This window comes from Gracilinanus agilis, chromosome 4, assembly GCF_016433145.1.
Source record: "Gracilinanus agilis isolate LMUSP501 chromosome 4, AgileGrace, whole genome shotgun sequence".
NCBI classification, from domain to species: Eukaryota; Metazoa; Chordata; class Mammalia; order Didelphimorphia; family Didelphidae; genus Gracilinanus; species Gracilinanus agilis.
This window is the reverse complement of record NC_058133.1, coordinates 362,861,617-362,881,916: the sequence shown is the minus strand read 5'-3', so window position 1 is coordinate 362,881,916 and position 20,300 is coordinate 362,861,617. Positions and strand designations below refer to the sequence as shown.

General features: G+C 38.5%; 1 protein-coding gene across 1 annotated transcript in view; it reads left to right on the top strand.

Annotated features, from left to right (window-relative positions):
• The window catches only part of LOC123246568, a 173,835-nt gene that overhangs the window by 70,060 nt on the left and 83,475 nt on the right, over nucleotides 1-20,300 (top strand). The window contains exon 3 of the mRNA XM_044675414.1: nucleotides 10,908-10,947. Coding sequence (XP_044531349.1) covers nucleotides 10,908-10,947 — 40 coding nt within the window. The remainder of the gene's footprint in view (nucleotides 1-10,907; nucleotides 10,948-20,300) is intronic.

Sequence of the window (20,300 nt, the reverse complement as noted above, 5' to 3'; positions counted from 1 at the left end):
TTTTAAGGAATAGTCCTTTTATTCCTATGCTTTCTAGTATTTTTAACAGGAATGGTGTTAAATTTTGTCAAAGACTTTTTCTGCATCTATTGAGATAGCCATGTGATTTCTGTTAGTTTGATTATTGCTATAATCAATTATGCCAATAGTTTTCCTAATATTAAACCAGCCTTGGATTCCTGATATAAATCCCACCTCTTAGAAAATTTGAGGCAAAGATTCTATGCCAGAAAGAATCATTTCTATCACCCCCGTTATTGTAATGACCATTCCATTGCCCCTAAAAGATTGGTAGAGTTTGGGATGAGATAAAAGAAAAGGATACAAGTATAAAACCTGCATAAAACCGTGGGAATGGGTAAAAGCTATGGCTGTATCCCAAGGAGGTTGAAGAATAGTAAGTGCAGAGCTACTGTAGGTTCACTGTTAAGGTCCCTAGCTAGAGTAGCTTCCTAGGTCAAGGAAAACCTTCTTGCTGAAGTCCTGAAGGAGTCCTAGAGTAAGGAACATGGGCATAGAGCAGCTCCTGGATACTTTGGGGAACTAGCGAAAGGTTCCCTGCCTGTCTGTGCAGCCCCCCTTCCCAGCTGCTGGACACAGGATGTCACAGAGACACTGGATGTATAGGGGAGCCCACAATGCTTTGTTTATCCAGCAGCTGCACCAGCAGCCACTGAAGAGCCTTCTATGAAGCTATGCGTGTGTCCCAGTCTTCGGGCAGGAAGCCTTTGCCGGCCCTGTTTGGAAGAAAGCACTGAGGATGACTATGTTTGCTATGTGATCAGCCTCCATGGGTCCCCCTCCTGTCTCCTTCCTCATTCTGAATTAGAGCCCTGCCTGCTGTTTTGTCTGTTTCCTGTGACCTAAGGAGGAACCACTAAAGTAACAATGTCTTCTTGGAATGTTGAACAAGAAACTGTATGACGAGTCATATTAGCCCAATGGCTGTTTTATTCACAGCCGTCATTTACATTACAGTGTGCTGAATTCTATAATTCTCACTGTAATAGTGAATGAATAGAGCTAAGAGAATTGGAGTGAAAAAGAGGCCATTCAGAATATGTGAAGACGTGCCTGGCGTAATGAAGGCTTTTCTGACTGGTCTATAAATATATTAGATCCTTTCAAGGGAGTAAAATGAGTTCAAATGGCAATAGAGAAGATGCATTGATTAGTGAAAAATATGTCTCCTTGTTGGCTAGCTCTTCTCCCCACCGAGTCTCCCCCTCCCCAAATCCTCTGTATTATTATTGTAGTTTCTTCTTTTGTGTAACTGAACTCTCTGTCTTATTCACATAGAAGAGCTGCTGAAGATTTGGGGTTTGTGAGCCCTCATCTTCAATCAAAAAGGGAAAGCTTGAGTAGTGATCCGTCCTTCCCTAAACTGCTAGATCAGAATATTTTCATTTACTAATAGCCGAATAAACATATATAAATTTAAAGGGGAAGGTTTGTTTATGGCTTTGCGGTTTTTAAACTTAACTAAGACTTTTGGGAAATCTTATGAATGTTAGACACACATCCATTTGCCAGATTTGTTCAAATATATGTCGTGCAGCGTCCTAAATGGCTTATATAAAGCCTTTTTAGGGCTAGAGATTGGACTTGTAATATAATTAGTAAAGGAAGTTTCTGAGAGAAACAATTCCCATCTTCTCTGAGGCAGCTAGGTGGCTCAGTGGATACAGCACAAGAAAATCTGAGTTCAAATCTTAGTACATGGATGATGCTGAGTAATTTGGTTAACTTTTGTTTGCCTCAAATGTCCTCATTTGTAAAATAAGGACCTAGCTGGGTTGTTATGAGGATCAAATGAACTGATATTTGTAAAGCACTTGGCACATTGCTTGGCATGTAGTGGGTGCTATATTAATACTCCTGTTCTTCTCCCTTTCCAGAACAGATAGGTACCCTCTGCAATTTATAGATTTAGAAAGTTACCTTAAACTCTGAGTTATGTTAAGTGATTTGTCCAAGATCCTACAACCAGTGTCAGAGGTGGGACTTGAAATCAGGTTTTCCTGTCTATCCACTCTACCACATTATTTCTCCAAAAGCACATTATATGACTTACAAATGTAAAATTTGGGGGCAGAACCTTATTTTTTTCCCTTTCAAAGGAATCTCATTTTAAGTATGTGGTCCATGTTCAAGGATAGCCTATATTCTGATTAATATAGAATGTGTGTGTATATCCTAAAATATAGTAAGGATTTCTGTCAGCATAATTGGCAAACCCTTCGTGACCTCAGTATTTAGTCTTCATAAGTTCTTGTGGCCAAAAAAATTCATCGCTTGGTAGACAAACCTTTGGGCATCTGTCAGAAAGCATCTAATTGCCCGTCAAAGGCTGGTGAGCAAGTTAGCATCATCTCTTGAGAAAAGACAGGAAGAATGCTATAATTAAATGCTTCATTGACTGAGCCCCCAGCAAGGTGAGCAGGCAAAACCAAACAGGCAGTGCTACTACAGCATCATCTTGCCATAAGTGACAGAGGGCTAAGGAAATAATTTCCAACAAGTAGAGAGGACAAGGGAAACTTTGCAGGGAACTGCATCAATTGCTCAGTTTGTGTCTTTCTGCCATGGCCAAGTAAATGTTTTCTCCTCTTAGATCGGTTCTCCTCCCAGAAGAGGAGGTTAAAAAGGGTTTAGAGGAATGTCACTCTACTCTCCAGGTTTTCAAGGAAAATAAAGTGCCCCTTGAAAAAGGGAAGAAGACAAGGTTTAAGGAAGAGAAAAATAAAAGTAGTCTGTTTTGATAAGGCAGAAAGGGATCATGACCTCTGTTTGGAGGTTGGAGGACTGAAAAACAAAGTACAAAAAAATAAGGGAAGAAGGACCGCTGAACATTTGGGAGCTAAGTAATGGGGTAAATGGCACTTTTCATGTAGAGGGAAGTTAGACCCTGTAAGTAACATCAGCAACAGCTTGACCTCTGAGGAATAATGATATGGTTCAAAAATATTTATTTTTTATTACTATTTCTAACTGTTGAAGACTGGATACTTTGAAGATAAAAGTCCAACTTGGGAAGTGAACAGGTGCTTAAGAAGATCTAATATAAGAATATGATTTAGATTGGCAAAGCATAGCTTAAATTATAGGAGGAGCTCTTGACCAGATATGGTGTATATCTAAAAAGGATTGTCTCAAGTATTTACCTATTACCTTGCACATCTGATTAAAGAGGAGGGAGGAAACTACTTGTGTATATACGCCAAGTTAGATATCATGGACCATAAGAGTTATAATGGAGCAAAAGGAATACTAATAGTGTTTGTTATCCAGGAGACAAAGTCCCAGACAGGACTAACAAAATACAGTTCAGATGTCTATGTACATAAAGTAGGGGTGATAAGAAAGATGAACTAGAGATTCTATTGCAAGGAGGACAATTTGATCTCATGGATATCATTGAGATTTAGTGGAATAGGCACCATGATTAGAATATGGCTCTGTTAGAATATACCTTTTTTTTAAAGCCTCTTAGAATCAATACTTAATATTGTTCCAAGGTCAAAAAGCAGTAAGGGCAAGCCAGCAGAGGTTAAGTGACTTGTCCAGGATCACACAGCTAGGAAGTGTCTGAAGCCACATTTGAACCCAGGCTCTCTCCACTTAGCCACCTAGCTGTCCTCAAAATATACCTTTTTTAAAAGGAACAGAATAGATAAAGGGAGACTATATATATTATATATTGAGAAGGTATATCTAGGAGAAAATCCCAGGAACCAGAGAGAAGAAATATATTAGTCCCATCCTTACCACTCTTCCACCAAGGAGCCAATACACAGAAGTTAAGGGTTTGAAAAAAAAAAGAAAGAAATATAGTAGTGACATCGAAGGGAAAATTAAAAATTGGGTTATATTATTATGTATGTATACGTAGACAACCTGGATAGGAGCAGGGAATAACAGGGAATTTGGAAAACAGATTTCAGGCCTGGGTTAGTGTAAGAATTAGTAGTGATGTAAGATTTCAATTATCTAGAATTCTATTGGAGTCATCTCTCTGTAGCAGAATAGGCCATAAATTCTTAGCTTACCTTTAATGATAATTTTATCCTTCAGAAAGTAGAGACAAAAGATCTAATTCTGACCAAGGAGGAGGCACTGGTTGTTGAAGTAGAAATGAGGGTAATCTCAGGGAGAAATGGCTTAGTCTGAAAATGTTTTAACAGAAAAGGAGATGAAAACCAGGCAGCAAAGTCTTGACATGATCCCTAGATTTTTGGAAAAAAGATTTAAAAGAATTCAAAAAGGATAACTAAGTTTCCATAGCCTAAGATTTTACAAGGGAAATTAGCACAGGAGGGAGAAGTTCTTAAATATGAAATTTTGAAGAAAAAAAAGCAGAAATTCTTCTAATGATCAAAAGGGAGAAAGGGAATAGAATGAACTGAAGAGATCAATGTGGATGTACCAAGAACCCATGCACCAAATTAGATTTTTTTCCAAAGATATATAGAAGGTAGAATCAAGACCAAGTGATGCAGGGTGATTATAATAGAGTAGGACAGTAAGGAATTCCCAAAAATTGATATTTTAAAAAATTAATTCAGATTACTCATTAGAACGTCAAATATTAAAACTGAAGCTTAAATATTTCGGCCACATAATCAGAGGACAAGATTCATTGCCTAAGACTGAAGGCAAAAGGAAAAGACAGCAGAGGATGAGATGGAGAGATAGTGTCATGGAAATAATGACCATGAACTTGGACAGACTTCAAGAGATAATAGAGGATAGAAGGGCCTGGCTAGCTATGGTTCATGGGGTTCCAAAGAGTTGGACACAACTGAATGATTGAACAACAACCAAACAGTCATGTAAGAACAGGTCTGGAGCATAAAAACCCAGAAAGCCAAGGCTGGCAAATAAGGACAGCAAATAGAACTTTTGTAGCTATATTGGGGAAACCAATGAGGATAGAACTGCTGTGTACAGTGGATAGGAAAATGAAGATGGATCATGAAATGGGCAGAACTAATCAACATTTATTTTACTCTTGTTTTGTTTTCCTGTCAAGAAGAAAAATCTTTGGACTGGAAAGGACAGAATAAAAATGACTACTAGGGCATCGAAACCCAAGTATATAATGAGAAAATTAGAGCTCCATCCACACTCTCTTCAGTGAGTTCAAAGAGTACCAAGACTAGACAAATTGCATCTTAGGGTAGTAAAAGAACCAACAAATGTGATTTCTGTGCCACCTTTAGTGATTGTTGAAAGATGGTTTAGTGTGGGAGAGTGCCACAGAACTTGAGATATGTAAACGTTATCTCGATTAAAAATCATATGAACAAGCAAACAAAGAAAACAGGTGGAATCTACAAACCATAGGCTAGAGGGTGTGACTTTACAGAATATAGAATATATTAAAGGGATGGTTAGTGAGCATCTAGAAAAGCAAGTAATGGTAACTAACTGCCAGTGTTTCTTCATCAAGAAAAGGGTCGTGCTCTCTCAGCCTCACTTACTTGTATGACAGAATTAGAAGGCAGTGAGGTCAAGACACTGCTTTATTTGATGTAAGAGGATGCTATATTTGAAGTATCAACAAACATTTCTCCATGATAAAAGATAACTTATTTTTCTTGGAAGAAGGAATTAAGTTGTGCCTCATCTGGATTTACATGTGTGTGGTGTGTGCATATAAATACACACATATATATGCATACTTAAATATATATGTACATATATATGTACATCTATATAGTAGCTCAACTGAGCAATTTCTGTCCTTGGAGATCTTGTATTTAAAGAGAGACACACAGAGAGGCAGAGGGAGGAGAGAGAAGGAGTAGCTGTTCACTTTATGGAAGTATTCTTTGCACATCCCCTCATAGGAGTCCTTTGAATAAAGGATATCCCTAATTGATTTTAAAATACAGTTCTATTAAAAAAAAGTGATACACATGGAACAATTCGGAAATATCCATTCAATAAAGAAAGATACTCCTTCTCTTGGTTTTATAACAAACACTACTACTCTCCATTCTTAACAGGGACTGACATATGTATTTTAATTAGGGCAATTCTATTTTCATCCATCCTTATCCTTTCTGCAATAATGGAGCTGATGACTAAAAATATCACAAGCCTTGTGTGTCTGCCATGTCTTTGAAGTTAAAGCCGTGGCATCCCTCTTTGGGTTTGATCTGCACATTGTGGGTACAATGTGATGCACAGATGCATTGTCTTTGCTAATTAACTCCATCTGTTTAGAAAGACTGAAAAAGAAATTGGATTAAGGGTGTGTGCGTGTGTGTATAATGCATGTTTGAGACACCTTGTGAAACAGTGAGCTGGCCTCTCCAAACATGTTTTCATCCTTCTTGTGGGTACCAATTGTTAAAGTACCCTCAAGCAGAGAATCATAAAATTGGCATCTCGTGTTGTTGAAGTTATGTACACAATGCAAGTCCAAATTGTCATTCTTAAGAGGGTCACAATCTGAAGTTTCTTTAGGAAAACAAAACAAAACAAAACAGTGAAAGATTCTCCTCTCCATCTCTAGTTGTGGAAGTTAGAATACCACATGATGTCCTTCAAATCCATGTGATCTAATGTGGTTTTTTCTCCTTGGTGAAAACTACCCCAGAGATTGAATTTCTCTTTGGTAGAAGTTACAATTTCCAAGAAAGGAAAATCTGCTTTATTAGAATTTAATAGAACCCTGGTCAGTTGGCTAAAAAGGAGAAGATACACACATACATTCCCACGTAGTAAGGAGCAGATCCTAGACTTGATCTTAGATGTCTGGCATCAAATTCATTGCTCTTCTCTTGTCCCTCCATGGGTTTGGGCAGCATTTCTTAGAGGAGAAAGTCACCAGAAAGTTTGTGTTCCTTGCACACTTACATGTTTGGTCAATTAATAAACATTTATTAAACATTTACTATGTAATAAATTCTATGCTAGGTGCTCAGGATAGGAAGATAAAAATGAAAGGCTTGGTCTCAAGAAGCTTAGGTTCAAATGAAGGGAGACAACATGTCCATAAAAAAGCACATATGCAGTGAATTCAAGATGTGTTTTTTTGTTGTTGTTTTTGGAGGGGGTTGAGTAGAGAAAGGATTAGCAGTTGGGAGAGGCTAGGAATTGATGGGTTTGTTTGATTCTGACTTGGAGTTATGTTAAGCTTAATTTAAATTTATTAAAATGAGTTATACTGAACAATTAGATGGTTGACTTGGTCATTGGTAAGTGTCTCCAGTTTTTAGATATATAAAACTGTAATATGTAAAAAATATAAATAAGTCTATTTAAAATATACTATATATTCCCTGGTGTTATATTTGTAGTTTATTTTCCTATGTACAGTTTGTTTTGGCAGAGGTATAAATTATGGGCAGGTAGGAAGGCTGTTAGATGGATCATATAAAAAAAAGTTTGTAAATCACTCATTAGGGATTTTTGAGTTGCTTCCTTAGTTCTAGATTATCACTTGGAATGCCATTCAGCATAGAATCCCTAGAATCGCAATGTCAGCATTAGGTTGGTAGTAGAGGGGAACTCGAAGATCATCTAATCCAACATTTTTATTTTACAATTGAGGAACATGAGGCCTGGGGCCTGGGGTGACCTGCTGGAGGTCTCCTGACCAGTAGGAAAGGGGCAGAATCAGAGTTAGAGCTGGGGCTTCCTGATTCTCAGGTTATCAGTCTTGATACCAGTAATTTACTCAAAAATAGCTTTGGGCAGGAGCACCCTGCTTAGAGCATGTCATGAGTCTCTGTAGCTTATTGCTATGGGCTGTGTTTTGCTTTGCCTTTGTTTTTGGATTTCTAAACACAGCCCTTGCTGCTATGACAGGTGAGCTAGGGGTGATATGCCAAGCCTATAGCTGTAAGATGATCTAAGCACACATTAAGTGAACGCAAATTTATAATTTTTTATTTTCTCAAAATGCCTGGATTCCCCCAAGTTGTTAGTTTAAAGTGACCATGTGGTGAATTAGGTCACTCTGTTGTCCTAAGGTGAGTCTGTATTATGATGTATAACATAAAGTAACATCTTAAAAAGCCTTAAAAAAACAAACCTTTAAAAAAAGCGTGCCTTCTTCCAGATAGAACTGTTAAAAGCTGGAAATTCAAACATAATTTTCTTTTTTTAATGTTATTTATCTTTTGGTTTTGTATTATATTCATTTTCCAAATATATTCCTCTTTCCTTCCCTATTCAAAGAACTGACCTTTATAACAAAGAATGAGGAAGAAAGTAGGACTATAAAGATAGTTCAGCAAAACTTACCAACCTAACACTCGAGTCCCAAAATGGGCAGTTTTCCATGTCTACAGCCACTGGCCACTTCTGCCCCACAAAGAAGAAAAGAAAGTAAATTTTATTTCTTCTTTTGGGGCCAGCCTTGGTCATTATGATTACATGATGGTCAGTTTCATTCTTTTTGCTTGCGATGTTTATATTATGTCCATCCTCATAGTTGACTATATAGATGTGGGAGTATATGTAGTTCTGCTTACATTCCTTTACATCAGTTCATAGAAGTCTTCCCATGCTTCTTTAGGGTGGTCATTTTCATGGCAGTGTCTTATTCCATTACACAATCAAGTACCACAATTTGTTTAGCTCTTCCCCACTCAGTTCTCCTTTTTCTTTAACCTGTGTCTGTGCCATATCTTCAGTGGAACAAAGAAGGGTTACACTGACATATTACAAGTGGAAACTAATGAGGATGATTAGTGTCATGAAATAGGCAAAATGAACATGAATACTTTAAAAATTAAAGATGGTTATTTTGTTTCTCAAAATGACCTTTCTCTTCTACCAGGAAACTTCCCCAGTAGAACAGAGAGGGACTCTTTAATATATTTTTTTTGTGTGTGTCATGGATCCCCTTAGGCAGTTTAAGGACCCTTTCTCAGAACAATGTTTTTAAATGCATAAAATTAAATATGTATGTATAGAAAGGAAACCAATTATATGAAATAGAATTTTCAAAATATTTTTTAAAACTTTCTAAATTTGATGATCCTACGAAATCTTGATTTCTTGTCAAATGGTAGGAATTCAGTGGAATTTTATGGTTCACTGGTTCAGAAAAAAAGGAGTGCAGATCATTAGTAAATTTGGATTCCAGGTCTCCTAATAAAATTTTCTAGTTCTCCAACTCCAGGAAGAGAAGCTCATCTACTCCTAGGGTTAGACACCACTCCCCATTCTTTTGTGGGCTCCCATACGCCTCAGGGGTTATTGAGAAGTCTCTGTGATGGCTGTGGTTCTGGTCCCAAGCCAGGAGGAGGAAGGTGGGTGTAGGGGCAGCAATCTGCTAGCACAAACATCTTTTGACAAAATTTTCTGCAACTAGTCTCGTTCCCATAGGCTTTGCTGCCTTTGACCACGTGATGAGATTCTGTCCTTCCTGTAGCTCTGGCTCTGGCCATTTTGTTGGCATTTGTCACCAAAATATTTCATCAGCTTGAGATTGTTCTTGAGTGATGCCTTCTTGTATTACAGCCTTCTTGGTACTTAGAATTGAAGGTACTTAGAATAGAATTGTCTGTGTGTGTGTGTGTGTGTGTGTGTGCGTGTGTGTTTTGCTTTTTCTTTGTTTTTGAATTTATAAACACAGCCCTCTCTGCTCTGAACAGGTGAGCTAGGGGTGACGTGCCAAACCTATAGCTGTAAAATTATCCAAGAATACATTAAGTGAATGCAAATTTATCATTTTTAATTTTATTTATAGTATTTGATGTGTGTGACACCCGTGAACCAGAAGAATCTTAAAGATTTCTGATCTAGCAATTTATGAGTGAGGAAACATAGGCTCAGACAGGTTAAATATTTTGTTCAGTCAACAGAAGCTTACTAGCCAAGCCGGGAATCACCCACAGTACTCTTACTTCCAACCTCATATTCTTTTCGTTTTTTTCATTCTTGCTAGACCATTGTTGTTGAATCACTCCTCCAACCTTCTCTTCTCTAAGCTAAATAACCCTTTTAATGATTTGACCATTTTTGTGACTTCCTCTGATGCTGTGAAAGCCAAGCCTACTTTTTAAAGGACCAGAGCCTTATCTTTCCTAGGCTAAATTACTCAATTTTTTTTCCCCTTGACCTCTCTTGATGCTCCCTTCTGATACAGTATTCATCAGTCAATGAATAAACCTTTATTAAGCGCCTACTATGCAACACTGTGCCGACCACAGTTGGAAATGATACACGAGGTACAGGGACATGAACTCTTTCATCATTTTGCTGGTGGTAGGTAGCCAGGGTATACCAGCCGGATGGAACGGTGCCATCCACCAGCCTAGCACTTTAAAAATTAACTAGTAATTAGGCATGTGTACCAGCAGAAACAGCATTCCCAGCCTTGCCAGGCACTTGGCAGGGAGTCTGAAATCCACCCTCACCCTGGTGTTCTGTGGGCAAGTAGTTGCCACTATCTGTGCTTTCTGTAAGGGGGAGCCCATACCAACTGTGAATGGTAAATGGTATTGGTTCAGAGATGCCCATGTATTTGGCTCCATAGTAAGACCTCTGAGTGGCACTAGATATAGGGAGAACAAACACTTCCAAGAGCTGATCTTTGCCTTGATGGAACAGGGACCGCTGCAAAGAATGGCACCAGACATTCCTTCTCCTTCTGAAGAATTCAGATTCCAAAAAATAGATAGCATTGACTTTGCTTAATTTTTGGCTGGGTCAAGGTCCTTCCAAGCAGTTTGCAGGCAGGTGCTCTTGGCAAGAGTGGCTGAGCAAAAATTGTGTGAACAGCAATAAATTTGTGGGCAAATCAAGTGTGTCTCTATTGAATGGAAATTCTGTGGTGGTGTTTTGTGGGTGGCTTACAAGGCACTCAATGCTCATTTCTCTGGTGGTATATGGGGGTGTGACTCTTTTTTTTCTCACCATTTCTTCTTTATTTTCTTCTGCAGGTCTTTGAAGAAGCAGGATGTTCATCTAGACGTGGAAAAAGTAAGTTGACTAATTTCATACCAAGAGCATGTGATTATGAATTAGACAGGATTTCCTACTGTCACAGATGAAGAAAACCTTTTTCTTTTCTTCCCAAAACTGTGGTTGGAGGAATTTAACTAAGAGTTTAGAGAAGTTTCTATGGGCTCTCCTGATTTTAAAGTAAATTTAGTTTTCACTCATTTATTTCTATTTTCTGCATTTTGATCCCAAAGATAGCTAGGGTATTGGACATGCAAAGGTAGGTAGAGTCCTGATCCTTACTCTATTCTTAAGGGAATTCTTGATGAAGATGGTAATAGTTCTTCCGTTTAGTTTTTTAACTTTTTAAAAAATAATAGACCCCTATGGTAGTCTGGCAAAATCCTTTATCAGAATGATATTTTTAAATGAAAAAATAAAATTACATAGAGTTTCAAGGGAAATAGCTTATACTGAAATAAAAATATGTTTTTTTTTCTGCCCAAGTTAGTTTATGGACACCCAGAAATGTACACTCATATCCCTTTGGGGAATGGAAGACATCAGGTTAAGAGTTGTCTGGTCCACTGGGAAAGTTAAATGACTTGCCTAGGCTCATGTAGCCAGTATTTGTCAGGTGCAGGACTTGAACTTCAGTATTGCTGATGGTAAGGCCATATGGCCAACCAATACTCATGCTACCTCTCTCCTTGTTTCTTCATGCCCCCCACTGACCTTTATGTAGGAAATATAGATGAGGGGCAGCTGGATAGCTCAGTGGATTGAGAGCCAGGCCTAGAGTTGGGAGAACCTCAATTCAAAACTGGCTTTGGACACTTCCTAGCTGTGTGACCCTGGGCAAGTCACTTTAACCCCCATTACCTAACCCTTGTCCTTCTGACTTAAAGATATTATTAAGAAAGAAAGCTAGCATTTTAAAAAAGAAAGAAAGAAATGAGTTTTTTTCTACAACATGAAAATATGTTTTGCACAATTGTACACCTATAATCTAGATAAGCTCTCGCTGTCTTGGGGAGGGGAAGGAGAGAGAGAATTTGGAGCTCACATTTGTGAAAAACAAATATTAATTGTTTCGCATGTATTTAGGGAAAATAAAATATATTAAATAATTTTTTAAAAAGTCAAAAGAGCTATTGTGTGGAGATGAGGTGGCAGTTACATGAACTTTTAGTCTTGATATAACAACAGTTTCTTTAAAATTCATGAGATGTTTTCCCCCAGCATCTCAAAGTTCACAGATCACAGATTTTAAAGTTCAAAGGGACCTCAGACTCCATCCAGAACAGCCCTTTTGTTATAGAAGAGGAAACCGAGGCTCAAAGGGGTTTAATAATTTTTTTCAGGGCCATCCAGTTAAGTAAGTAGTGAATCCTACAAATTTGAGCCCATGGCCTCTGATTCCAGATAGTTCTAGAGCAGAAACTGAGACATTTGGAAAGTAAATTACTTTCTCAAGTACTGTCTGGTATATTTTTGTCATCCCTATGATGGTGTCTTCAAACTTTGTTTCCCTCCTAAAAAAGATAGTGGGGAAATTCCTGAACTAAAAATCCACTTTTAAAATTGAGAATTTTGAGCTAATTTTTTTTTGTATCAGGCGTCTTTATGTTTTTCACTTCCTTTCTCTCCCACATAAAAAGCTTTAGTTTCTGGGTCCCTTCACTTCAGATCCTAAGATACTAATTTTTGATGCTTTGAAACAGATTTCTGACCTCTTCTAAAATGAAGTCGTAAGATCCTGTGCTTTGTTTTCTGTTCTATCTCAAATCCCCTAAGAATAATCACGGAGGAGCCTTGAAATACCAAGTGTTTATTTCTGCATTTATTTTTGAGACATGACCATTTTATCAAATATATTGGATTTTGTTGAATATTATATTGTTCATTTGTTTCAGTCATGTGTAACTCTTTGTGACTCCATTTGGGGTTTTCTTGGCAAAGTTATTAGAGTGGCTTTATTGAGGAAACTGAAGCAAACAGGGTTAAGTGACTTACTTTTTAAGGTTACTCAGCTAGTAAGTGTTGGAGGCAAGATTTGAACTCAGGAAGATCAGTCTGTCTTCACGCCCAGGACACTATCTGCTGTACCACCTAGCTATGTGTTAAAGAATCAAGAACTATAAATAGGTGCTGTATTTCAGTAATTTTAATAGGAATTACCTTGCTTTCAATAATATCTAACATCTAAATTATCTATGACCCTAATTTTAACATTGACTTACAATATCATTTCAGAGAGGTTTGATCTTAATTTCTTTTTTTATCTCAATTTCTTATTAATCTTTCATAGTAAGTTACTCTCCTCATTTCAACAAGCACATATTAAATTCCCATTATGTGAATGACACCATTTTGCTGTACTAAAAGCTGTGGGGAAGATAAAAGGTAGGAAAAGGCTGCCCTCAAGATGCTTGCCATGTTCAGTAAAACTTTGACTATCTGGGGTATGACTCCTGCACCCCTCCTTCCAGTAAGAGAATGAGCCTTCTTAGCCAAATATCCCTGGTAGCTGTTGACTGTTTAAATAATATTCTCTAGGCTTTACAAAATATTCTTTTAGGAGTGTATGTCAGAAATCATCTTGTCTAACCATCTGCATTTTAAGCATGAATCCTGTCTATCATGTTACCTACTTGCCAGTCATCTTCCTTTTGTAGATCTCCACCAAAGGAGAAGTTGCTTTCTCTTGAGGTAGCCTGTTCCCTTTTTGGATGACTCTGTTAGGAAGCTCTTCCTACACAGAGATGAATTGCCTCCCTGTAGCTTCCACCCACGAGTCCTAGTTCTTCTTTCTGTCACCAGGCAAAATAAACCTAATTCATTTTTCGCATGACAACTTTTCAGATGTTTGAAGGAAACAACCTCTTATTTCAATTCAACTAGCATTCATTAAGTAGCCTACTATGTTTGAGGTTATGAAGACAAAATGAAAAATAGATACTTTCTTCAAGGATTCTGAGAAATTCTTTCATGAGAAGATGTTCTCTCTAGGCTAAACAATTCTGTTGTCCAAAAGTTGTTTTCAGTCATGTCCAACTCTTTGTGTTCCCATTTGGAATTTTTTTGGCAAAGATATAGGAGTGGTTTGCCGTTTCCTTCTCCAGCTCATTTTACAGATGAGGAAACTGAGGCCAACAGGATTAAGTGACCTGGCCAGGGTCAAACAGCTAGTAAGCATCTGAGGCCAGATTTTAACTTGGGAAGATGAATCTTCTCGACTCTAGCAGCAGCCTAATCGTCTCTAGTTCCTTTAAAACTTTTTTTTAAGACTTTAAACTTATGTTTTAGAATCAATACTATGCATTGGTTCCAAGGCAGAAGAGTGGTAAGGGCTTGGTAATGGGGGTTAAGTGACTTGCCCAAGGTCACACAGCTAGGAAGTGTCCAAAGCCAAATTCAAACCTAAGATCTCTCACTCTGAGCCTGGCTGTCAAACCACCTAGCTGTCCCACCCTTTAAACTTTTTTAATGGAAATTTTTTTTTCCTAATGTGCTATGTAATTTCCTTCTTTCTTAAAAAGAATAAAATTGAACATAAATAAATCTTCTTTTGATGATAAAATATTCATTAGGATGATTAGTTATTGCAATGTGGTATGGATATAGCTGTAGATGTGAAATCATTCAACAACCAATTATTAACATCCTTCTCAGTGCCTTTAAGGAATTGTGTAGTGCAGCTTGTAGAGAGAGTGCTAGGCTGGGTGTCAGGAGAATCTGGGTTCCTATCTGGCCTCAGACACTTTGTAGCTGGGTCACCTAGGATAAGTCATTTAACCCTGCCTAGCCCTTATTGCTCTTCTGCCTTAGAACCGATTTTAAGACATACGGTAAGGGTTTAAAAAAGTTATTTCTCCATCACCTGGAATTCTTAATATATAATTCCTGATTTCTTGAAGCTCATTCGCTAGCATAAATATACAATAATCATTCGGTAGGAGGCAGCATGGTGTAGTGGGTTGACAGCCAGCCTCAGAGCCAAGAAAACTTAGTTATAAGTTATAAAACTAAGTTATAAGTTAACACACACAGGCCGTGTGACTCTAGGAAAGTCACTTAGCTTCTCAGGACCCTAGGCAGCCCCCTATAACCATAGAACTTGAAGAGAAGGCCCTGAACTATATTTGTCTGTAAAGGGAATTTCCTTATCCAAGAGTTCCTAAAATCCCAGCTTTAGTCTTTTTCCTGAATGTTCCAATAATCATTTGGAATAGCCAGAAGAAGGCAAAGCTCAAACAAACTAGCATCACATAGTTCTTAGTTGTATTTCTCATTTTACTCCTCTTCGTGAATTCTGTTTTTTTAAACCCTTATTTTCCCCCTTGGAATCACTATTATGTATTGATTCCAAAGCAGAAGGATGGTAAGGGCTAAGCAGTGGGGGAATAAATGACTCTCTCAGGGTCCCACAGCTAGGAAGTGTCTTGAGGTCAGATGAACTCTGCATTCTCACCGAATCCGACTTATTCTTTCTTAAACTCCACATTCCATCTCCCATCTCCATAGATTTAAACAAGCCATTCTCTGTGTCTAGAATGCCCTTTCAGAACCTTATCTCCAGAGCCCAGAATACTTCCCTTCCTTTGGGGCTCAAGTGAGGGACCATTTCCTCTGGGAATCCTCTCCAATCGTAGGTGTTCTTCCTCACCCCGGTTTTCCTCGTACTGCGCTGATTTCTCTATATGCCAGATTCTGGCTTCTACTCCACACACTCCCAAACCCTCTTTGATGTACTTTATGTCTTTGATTTCCCAGCTCTTCCCGCAGTGCCTTGCATAGAGCAGACACTGGTGGAATGAAAATGATTTCTCAAACTGAATTTTCAGCCACAGAGCCTCTGTCAATAGTCTGCTTTCTCTTCAGGAGAGCTTGTTGTCCAGAAATATAGAGATTTCTCGGGCAAGGAGGTAGAAGAGATCAATGAAAAGGAAGAAAAATACAAAGGAAGGCAGTAGGAATAAAAGAAGATTGTGGACAAAGCATTCCAGAAGTCTTGAGGGAGGAGCACATAGCTTCTTTAACTCATTGCTCTAAAATAGTATCATGGGTACTTTCTAAAATTGAAACCTAACCTCTTCACGGTTAGAGAGAAGTTGGAAAAGTTATAGCTCAATTGGAATGTGAGCTCCCTAGGAGCAGAGACTATTTTTTGCTTTTTTACTTTGTCTATCTAGCACTTAACAGCTTGGCACATAGTAGGTGCTTAGTAAATGTTTATTACCTGATAAAACAACAAGAGTATGCTTTTGGAGTATGGTAAGTTGACCGATCAAATGCAGTCTTCCTGATGACTTACAATTAACGTTATTCAAATATCCACTCTGATTGTAACTCCTCAGGAGGAAACAGTTAATGAAACCTTTATGTTTCACCTGAACTCTGAAGTAGGAAAGGAAGTTTTTGTTTTTCCAAACTTGTCAGTATCCAGGGAATCATGCAGACAGCGTGTAGAGCTATTCAATGAACCCTCTTCATATTTTCAAGCCTCTAGTTTTACTGATAAATGAAAACTATTTCCAGGAGTATAAAGAATGGCAGCAGAGTATTCTATTCCCTGTCTGCCATTCCTGCTAATTATTCTTCATACACAAGGCTTCAACTCCCAAAACTCTCTGATTTGCTCTGGCTGTTCCTTATCCCTAGAATGCACTCTCTCTTCCCCTCCACTTGGAATATCTAGCTTTTTTTCAAGATTTATTTCAGATACCACCTGCTATAGGAAATCTTTCTAAGCTCCTCCAACTGCTTCTGCCTTTCCTTCTAAGGTTACCTTCTCTCCACTGTATATATGTCTTGTATGTATCTTTGTATAGACATCTTGCCTCTCTCGTTAGGATGTAAGCTCCTCCGACAGGGTATCAGTGTCCCCATTTTTCTACATCTCCTCCAACATTTGTCATTTTGCAAACTGATCTAACCATTTGGAGAACAATCTGGAATTTTACCTAAAGAGTTATAAAATTGTGTCTACCTACTGACCCAGCAATACCATGATTAGTTTATTTCCTGAGGTGGTCAGGGAAAAAGGAAAAGGAAACCCGTATGTTCTAAAATATTTCCAGCAGCTCTGTGGTGGCAGAAGCCTGGAAATTTTAGGGATGCCCATCATTTGGGGAATGACTAAACAAGTTATGGAATATGGTTATGATGTTCTGTAAGAAATGACAAACAGGTTAATTAAAAAAAACATAGAAAACCTACATGAATGTGTGAAGACTGAAATAAGCAAAACCAAGAGAGCATCATAGACAATATATATTGTTTGAAGAATAACTTGTATATGTCCATCTCCAAAGAAAGAAGTAGAAATAAGCAAGACATAGTTTTACATATATTGCTATCTTTTTGTCAAATGATGCCTTCTCTAAAGGGACAGTGGAGGAAGGGAAGGAGTTACCTGAGTATTTTAATGTGACAAATAATGAATTTAAATTTAAAAAATAAACTCTTTGAGGAGAGGATCTTTCTCCTCCTTTTCTACCAGTATCTTCAGCTTTTAGCATAGTACCTGACATATAGTAAATAGTTAATCCATGATTACTGATTGATTCCTAATTGAATCGGCAGCTAGATTCAGGCCTCAAAAACATGCTGCCCAAATAATTTCTCATTATATGTACTAACTGTTCCGGAAGCTTCCCAATCAACAAAACTATCATTTAAAAAGAAAACTGGAGAAATCGAGGAGGTGGGGAGCCTTGCATGACATTATTGTCCCTGTTCCATAGAGTAAGGGAAGTATATATTTCCAAGATTTTGTTGGCTTGTAAAAATATAAGATGTTCACAGAAACTGCTACATTCTTAGATGTCTGTTGCTCTAAAGAGTCTCCAGGGAAAAGATAAAAATATCTGCAGTTCTTACTGTGGGGTTAATAAAGTCTTGTGAAAAGCATTTTATGTCCCTGAACAAATAAAGTCTCAAAATACATAGGCTCCATATGGAGGAGCCATTAAGGCTGTTCCTGCCTTATAGGAACCTGAGATCATACACTTTAGAGCTGAAGGGAATTTTAAATACTATCAAGTCCAACTTCCTCAGTTTACCTAGGAGAGAACCAAGACCTAGAGAACTAAAGTTGACTTGACTCAGGTAAGATATTTTTTTGACTGGACCTGTAGTTTTATTAGTTAAGGGTTCTCTCAGTTGAGGAAATTCCATCCATTTAATTCATCTCCATTCTGCAACTTAAATTCTTAGAGAGTTGCCCAAGATATCAAGAGGTTATGTGATTTGACCAGAGTCACACAGTTGTTACAGCTCAGGGGCAGAGCTTGAACCAGGTCTTCCTGACTCCAAGACTGGCTTTTTACATCTCTCTTAAGTTTAAAAGATGTGGTGTGAATAAAGAAGCAAATTTAGGGGAAATTCCCTAACAATTAGGATTATTCAGAAGTGGAATTGGCTACTCTGTGAGGGATGAGGGGTTACCCCTCTGCCAGGAGGTCCTTGAGCAGAGCCTGAATGTCCACTTGTTGGGAATATTATTCCTTTTGTGATGGATGGCATCCCTTCCAGTTCAAAAACACTGATTTGAATACAGGTCCCTTAACTCCAAATCTGTATGAAAAAGGAACTATGAGGCTTTTGCAGAGGAAGCATCCATGCCAAGGATCTTCCTATGACCAGGAAGAGCCTGGAAAGAGGAAGAATTAGGGAAAGTGGTGGGCTGACTAGAGAGCACTGAGTGCTAAGCATGTTGGTTATTTGGAGGGCTGCTACAAAGTAGAATAAGGAGCTTCTCTACTACCTGCAGAAATTGTCCCTGACCCATAACACTCCTGAATTGGCTTGAGCCAGATTAAAATTTATATGTGGAGGGGGTTTGCTGAGTGGATTTGAGAGCCAGGCCTGGAGATGGAAGGTTTTGGGTTCAAATTTGATCTCAGACACTTCCTAACTGTGTAACCCTCTTCAAGACAACCCCCAGATTGCCTAGACCTTACTGGCCTTCTACCTTGAAACCAATATACTGTATTGGTTCTACGATGGGAGATAAGAGTTTTTTTTTTAAATGTAATTGGAAACATTTAACAAAAATATAAAAATACATAAATATTTTTATATTTTATATTTATAAATACATATTAGAACAATAAAACGGATAGATATTAAACTGTAAAACTAAGTCAATAGGAGGCCTGCAAGGAGTGTTACAGATAATTACCCCTGTGGTCTGGGACAAGAAGGCAGAAGGCTTTGTCTGCTCCTAACCCTGGTGGCAGGATATCAGCCTTGCAGAAGTGCCTGCTCTCTGGCCTGTCTGATTCCAGGTGTTTGTCGTCCTGCTGGACTGACTTGGTCTCCTGGTGGTCTTGGACACTACGTAGGCAGTCCAGCTCCTATTACTGAGTGAAGACAAGTCCTCAAGGTCCAGTTCTATTCAGTTTCCATTGTTTATTTTGTAGCTCATACATTACAATTTGTAAAGGAAGTTGCTGCTTCTAAAGAATGTTTCTAGTTGTTTGTAAATTTTGCAAGAAGGGTGGGGAGCCAGGCCAGCTTGTCATTTTCTGGGACTTGGGACAAGGATAAATTAGGGGGCTCACCCGGCAGGCATCAAGGAAAGCAAGAGGACAGCTTGTAGGAGGCAGAAAGCAGCCCCATCTCGTAGCGACCGAGGCTGGGTAGGAGGAAATAGCTTGGTACTGATGCTTCATTTGTGTTGGGGGGAAGGAGAGGTTGAATGTTTGCAGCTGAAGGGCAGACTTTTTTTTTTTAAACCTTTAACTGGAAATAATTATTACTCATCACCTCTGGTAGCTTGTTAACTTCACTTCTGTTCTATATACAACCCAGGATCATGAGGCTGGGTCTTTGTTTGAACAGCCTCCTGTGCCATCTAAGAAGGAAGGGGTGACCTTTGTTCATTAGAATTTCCAAGTTAATAAAAGCTAACCCATTCTGGACTGTATGCACCCAGCTCTTGGGTGACATTTTGAATCGCTACCGATGGCCATGTTTATGTTGTGTTTCAGGTCTCTATGAAGTGTTGGAGTAGGAAGGGGACCTTTGGGATGAGCTCATGTTGTTTCCCCAACAACCTCTCAGTTTGGGCCATTTTTCAGTAATTTGCAAATTTCTGCTTCTGGTCCTTGAACCCTTGGAGCTGCTAAAGACCAGCTGCCTCAGAGCAGAGGGTAGGGAGTAGGCAATTTGGAGTTTGGGTCAGAAAGCACTTTGTGTAATCCCTTAATTTCACTGAGGCCCAAGGCACTGAACCCCAACTATAGTCCCGCTCTTTCAACTTATTGTGGTATCGAGGTGATAGTGAATTCTCTAAAGGCCTTGCCAGAAGATTGCCAGCTCTGAGAAAGCCTACCAAGCTGGAATAGACCTTAATTTTGGACAATTTTTTTGTTTACAGAAAT